Source organism: Cucurbita moschata, unplaced genomic scaffold, assembly GCF_002738365.1.
Source record: "Cucurbita moschata cultivar Rifu unplaced genomic scaffold, Cmos_1.0 Cmo_Scf00005, whole genome shotgun sequence".
In the NCBI taxonomy this organism is placed as follows: domain Eukaryota; kingdom Viridiplantae; phylum Streptophyta; class Magnoliopsida; order Cucurbitales; family Cucurbitaceae; genus Cucurbita; species Cucurbita moschata.
Window position 1 is genome coordinate 527,072 of NW_019268521.1, and position 6,752 is coordinate 533,823.

Sequence of the window (6,752 nt, forward strand, 5' to 3'; positions counted from 1 at the left end):
AAGTTGTATACTAATGGAATTTTCCCAATATAGGGGTAATCAATGACATGAGGCATAATGAACCCCGAGCTTAGTAGTTCGTCAAGTTATTTTCGCAATTTTGCAAGTTTGGGAGGTGCAATTTGGTATGCATTCTTGGTCGGTGGCTTGGCCCCTGGTAGTAGCTCGAGCTCATGATCTATACCTTTATGCGGAAGTAGTGTCTTCGGTAAGCTCTCTGGCTTGACGTTGTGACGTTGTGGTACCTTTCTAGTATCTCTTGTATCTCAGTGGGTACTGGTTTCGATGAATTCTCCCCCCCTCCCACTACGGGGTGGCTAGGAAGGTGGGCTCATTGTTGTATGTCGTGGAACCTAGGTTTGTCATTCTTGTATGTCGTGGAGGTCTATTAGATTCTTATGGGCGTCTAGACGGTTTAAAACTCTTCTCTTGTTTCTAAGACGTCTAAGACCACTCCTCAAGCTAATCTACTCTCTAGGTACACATAGGTCTATACCTCTGATCGTTACTCACGATCCTGGGGTGCAGTGTCTATTAGAAATGTACTAGTCTGGGTCAACGTATAAACCGCTCTAGTTGTAGTGCCCTAAATTTACCTTAATTCTCTAATGCATGCTTTACTAGGAAGGTTATTCTATCAATTATCTATAGCATGGTACCATATTCTAAAAGTCATCTTGGTCATATACAAGAGCTGAGGAGGTTCATTGGGTTCCTAGGGCAGCTAGGTGGCTTAACGTTGACTTCTGACTCCACGGTACTTTGTACCAACTCCTCGAGTCTTTTTTAGTTTGGGAGCACTATGGTTTAGACCCTTTCACCGTCCCTCATGATCCTAAAGTGCTCAATCTGCTAGAGGCATTTTGGTCTAAGTCACCGGCTAACCAACCTAACTCTAGTGCCTTAGTTCTAGCTTTATGCAGATGAATTCATTGTACAGGAAAAACACAAAATCAATAGCTTGAAGCTAAACATATTATATCATGCAAGCATACAAGGAAACAAGCTCAATGGAGAGATAACATCCATTAATCGCTTGAAGCATAAATCATAATAAATCATCTTTCTAACACAGTGAAAAACGTATAAAAAAACTTTCATCTCAACTCTTATCATAGGGCCATATGGTAATTTCTTACGTCTTACGTAGTTTACTCATCCATATTGTCGAACTCATATTCTCTTCCTAACTTTGCATAGAACATAAAATACCATGCTTCTAAGAATTTTTAACCTAGGGGCATAACAGTAATTTTTCATAGCATACATATAGTACATACTTATCATAAAACGTCCTTATGAAGTCTTTAATATGCATTTTATAACCACTTAAGGTAAGGAATGCTCGCATGCTAGCACATTCTAGCGATCCCTCTAAGTTACATAAAGTTCATGTGGTTACTTACTTGGATAACGTGTGCCTTCCCAAGCTACCTTTTTTGTGTGTTAGGAGTACCAAAGTTTCAGAAATTTCTTTGGCGGATCCTAATTCAAGTAAAATTAGGGTTAGAATCAAAATCGAGATGAAAAACTGGCAACAAAGGTCGAATGGGGTAAAAGGAGGTCACTCACGTGTGCAAGGAAGCTCCCCACGCACCTAAGGAGGGAGATGCGCATCTTTGGCTTGACATGTATGACCTGCTTCTTACACACAGTAGTCACTCCTCAAAATGATACAGTTCATGCTGCTAGTGGCCTCATAAGTTCTCTTAAATTTTCTTGGGTGTTGTGAAGGTTTACGAGATTCTTAGAGGCGTCTAGACAGTTTAAATCTCATCTAGCATTTTTAAGACACTCAGGGTTAGCTCCTCGAGGCTAATCTAATCTCTAGGTGCACTCAGATCTAAACCTTTAACTGTCGCTCACGATCTTTGAATGTTGATCGCTTGTGGATGTATATAATAAAATGATGTAAAATTCACAAAAATAAGTGTAAGTATACAGTATCACAACAAGTAGCGAGTAATAAATAAATTATTGATTTTACAGATAACCTATCTTTTTGGCAACTTTTGTTGCTGTAAATTAAATGAGTTTTTGGGTATCATTCAAATGAGTATTGGTGATTTTAAACTAATTAAACAAAATTCTGCAACATACTTGAACTATTAACAACAACTCTTTAATAAACTAAAATCACACCGTCAACATACTTAAACTACATAAAACTCTCTTGCCTCCCCCATAAAGTTGAGCTCTCTATACAAATTGAATTAAATAGAGGAACCATCATCTTGATCATGTAAGCTTAATCGTGCGCCTTCGAAATCAACCACATGCCCCCATTTTGAAAGCATAACCTAGTGCGCAACACGTGGCATGCCAAAGGCGCACTTATCCTTCCTCAGCGCATGAGCTACTTGCACATGGTTTGCGCGCGTGGGGAACATCTTTTGCGTGTGAGAGTGAGTTTTTCCACCCATTCAACCTCTGTTCGACTATTTTTCATTATGATTTCGAGATTGGCCTTAATTTTACTTAAAATAGGACCTTCCAACATGCGGAAAAGCAAGCTTGGAAAGGGCACGTTTAAGTCAAGTAAGTAGGTACTCAGTCTTTTTCAAGTAATACTTGTAAGGGTTGTTAGGACGTGCTAGCATACAAGTATATCTTGCCTTAGCTGGTTAGAATATGCATGTTTAGGACTCAGATTAGGCAATTTAGATGAGAATGTTATGTATGTGATGGAAAATTACTGAAATGCCCCTATGATGAGAATTTAAGTTGTATACCTATTTTTAATACCTTTCGCTCCTTAAGAATGGTGGACAATTGTGATTTGTGCTCATGGTGATTGATAGGAATATCTCCTTAATAAACATGTATAAATGAATAGATCATGTTTTTCGTGCTTTAGGTGATCAATAGGAATATCTCCTTAACAAACTTGTCTGGACGAATAGATTATGTTTTCCATTCTTGTGGTTGATAAGAATATCTCCCTAACAAAGCATACGTGAGTAAACCAAGCTAAACTTAGGGCGCTAGAGCTAGAGCAGCTTATATGGTTACATAGGTTAGTACGTTTCCAGTAGGCCAAGTACCCTAGGAGTGTGAGTGGTGGTCAAAGGTCTAGACCTGAGTGCCCCTAGAGATTGGATTAGTCCCGAGTAGCTAACCTCGAGCGTCCTGAAAATGCGAGATGAGGACTAAACTACTTAGATGTCCCCGAGGATCTAGAAAACCTCCATGACATCTAAGTATGATTAAGGAAGCAAGCTTACTACTGAATGTAGGATTGAGTCGAGGCTAAGGTCACGATTCTGTAACCAATCTTGAGGAGAGACTTGAGACGACACTAGTAGTTAGCTCTAGACGAGAACTCCTATTGAGTGTAAAAACGAGTCAAGGCAGTGATTGCGGTTCTGTAAACCGATCTTGGACAATACTTGGGACTACGCAGGTAGACAGCCTAGGGTGAGTGCACTTATTGAGTGTAGGAATGAGACAAAGGCTGAGGTCGTAATTCTTTAGAGACTACATAGGTAGTTGTGTTAAGGATGAGTATTTCTATTGGGTTGATGTTGTGATTTTGTAACCCAATCTTGAGGAGGGACATGAAACTACATTAATAGTTAGCTCTTCTATTATTTATATAAGATAGAAGATTCGAGATTATATTAATGATTTAATTATTAATTTTAATATATCAACTTGAATATAGTTTAATGGATATAAAATCATATTTGGCAAGTTGAATTTAAATAACGCATTAAAAAAACAAGGAATACAAGCGTCCCGAGTCCCTCACCAGTCGCCCTTCGGCCCTCCCCAAATCCCAATCCTCTCAAAATCTTCATCTTCACTGTGAGAAGGAATCCGCCATATCCGCCGGAATCAGAGCCTTCACTCACCGGAGAAGAAGATTAATCCCTCCGTTATGGCTAAGAAGAGGAAGTCTATTGCTACCAGCCTCGACGAGGTAGATCGGACCATGTACACCTCTTTTTGCAGCGGGGCCAACTCTCTCTCGCAGCTTTACACCCAGGCTATGAACCACCAGAAGCTTTCTTTTCAAGCCGGAGAACGTCATGCGATGGTGTGGAATTTCATCTTTTTCCCTCCTCCTTTTGGACTTTATCATGTTTTTCTGTTTCTCTTTTGTGTGCATGAAATTGATTTTGATAGACACGGTTTTTGGTTATTGTTTGTTTCTTCTCTATTTGATATGAGTTCTTATTTTGGACGATTCCGGGTAGTTTAATGTATTCTGAGGATTAAGGTAGTATGAATCATGCTTACTTCTGCTTAAAAGTCTGAGCATTCGATTGTGAAATACGATGAAAGTATAATATTTTCCATCGTTATTTGTTCTGCCTTGAACCTTTTGATTCTTGATTGGAAATTTATACCGTTCTTGCATTGTGATGAGGGGTCTATTTATGGTTAACTTTTGCTAAGGCGATGACTGGAATTGAATGTTCTATGTTGTCCTTTTGCTTCAAATTTGAAGGTTTCGAATTTATCCTTCGTTCTTTAAGGATGTTTGATGGTTAGGCTAACATAATAGATGCTATTGTATTCACTATAAATGATGCAAGACATAGTTGAATGGATATATAATGTGAAATTAAACCAGGCCTTGATTTCATGGAAAGAAAAATCAAAGGTCTGTTTAGGAAACTTCTTGGGGTTAATCTCTACTACTGGTACATGTGTCGATGTCTCATGATCAACAAACATTTTGTAGTTTTTTTAAAGCCATATTCTCAATGTTCTCAGAAATCCTGCCAAAACTTGAACGAAGCATTTTGGTTCTTTTTTGCCTTTCTGAATTACACTGATACAAGTACTCTAGGAAGATAAGTCAAACAACCAAAGACAATGGGGATTGGATATTAGAGGAATACCAGAAGAAAAAAAACAACATAGTTTATGATTTTGTTTATGAGGGGATCAAATTAAGAGAAGATAAATAGATTTTCTATGACATATTCGATTCCAGAAAAAATTAAGGAGATCAAATTATGATATTAGAGGAATACCAGAAAAAAAAAACAACATATTCGATTCCAAGTTTCTTCAGAACAATATTTTGAAGGCTTTGGCTAATGGATAAAGAAGACATTGAATGAGAAGGAACAAGAGTAGAACAACAATATTCGAGTTGACTAAGCTTTATTACCCTTTTTGGTGTTCCCTTCCGATTCACTTTGCAATTATGCTCCTTTCATTAATATGAAGAAAAAAAGGGTAATCTTCAATTATTCGTGAATGTAGAATGCAAAGAAACATCCTCTTTTGTTTCTTTCTCTTATTTTCATGATATTTGGAGTTTAGTCCATAGAATTTTGCAGCTCTAGGTAGGCAGTAATTTATTTTCAATTAGTTCATTTTTTGATTCTTACATCTCTGGATTTAAATTGGAGAAGAAGAGTAAGTTTCATTCTTTTGATAACAGCTTGCAATGGCTAATATTTTCTCTTGTTGAGCTTCTTCAAGTTCCTTTGTATATCAAATATGTTTAAGGCTGGTTTTGAAAAAGGTGTGTTGTTGTTAGAAGAACTTGTTAATCATTTCTAGAATGAATCTTTTTGATAACTGAATTGCAATGGTTGATGCTTCAAGGGATGAAATTGATGAGAATCGTACGCATAACCCATTCCATGTGGACAAATTCTGTTTTAGATGTAGACCAAAAATAATTATTTAATTGTCGACCACATATCTTCATTTAGACATAAAAATCAGAAGGAAGTTGATGGATTTTAAAATATGATAAAAGTCTTGAATGTTCATAGACATTTGTCTAAGTGGCTATATCTATAATGTTTTCCACCCTTATGGTTCTGCGTTATACCATTTGATTCCAAATCGAGAATATACATTGGTTTTACATTGTGATGAGGAACTTTTTCATCTTTAAGAACGTTAAAAAGTGATTCCTTGAAAACATTGTTTAAGGAATCACATAGAGTCAAATGTACTGCATTTCCCTTTTGTTTCTAATTTGAGTGATTCATGTTTATGCTTTGTTCTGATGGGATGTCTTGGGATGTTTAGTGATTAGGCTAGCAGTACAGGAACTATATTATATTCACTATAAACAAGACATCGTTGACTGGATATGTAAGATAACATAATTTAAGCCATTATTTAAAAAAAAAATAAAAATCAAGGTTGGTTTAAGAAACTTCTTAGGGCTTCATCTTAAAAAGCAATATTGAAACCTAAAATTTAGCAGATCAATTTCTTGGAAGTAAAAAATCAACGTTTCTATAAATGCTTGGCTGCAATAAGCCAGTTATTCCTGTGGGAGCTTTTTCAATGCCCCTAGCTTCAAATTCTAAAGGTCTAAAGAATTGATAAGGTACACTTCCTAATTCATGTACACTTCCTAATTCATATTTGATTTGTAATCAGAACAAGACCAGATTTGGGAAATTAAGTATGGAAGCGGATTTGGGAGATTAAAAGGAGATGATGACTGTGTATGGATAGGCAGATAAATTTTGAATGTGTACAAGTCTTTAGTGAAGTGGGTCAGAAGAGACTCAGTGGTTGTACGACACCCGAAGCCGCCGTCGCTGCCTTCCCACGGAAGGCAAAGAGTCGCGACCTCCGGCGCCGTGCCAAGGTGGGGAAGACGAAGTTTTTTGCGAACAACACATCGGAAGACGAAGAGTCTCGTCTAACTCGCCGCACAATGACAGAACCAGCGAGCCGCTCCTCCGACCACAGAAGACCATGTTGACAGCCGCTCCTTTTCCGACGACGCCTGCACAGCCCACGACCCAGCTCCCCCCCCCCCC

At 37.8% G+C, this 6,752-nt stretch overlaps 1 protein-coding gene across 1 annotated transcript in view; it reads left to right on the forward strand.

The window, feature by feature from the left end:
- Positions 1 to 3,715: 3,715 nt before the first annotated feature.
- Positions 3,716 to 6,752, forward strand: part of LOC111443422 — a 15,994-nt gene continuing 12,957 nt past the window's right edge. The window contains exon 1 of the mRNA XM_023081232.1: positions 3,716 to 4,039. Coding sequence (XP_022937000.1) covers positions 3,881 to 4,039 — 159 coding nt within the window. The 5' untranslated portion in view covers positions 3,716 to 3,880. The remainder of the gene's footprint in view (positions 4,040 to 6,752) is intronic.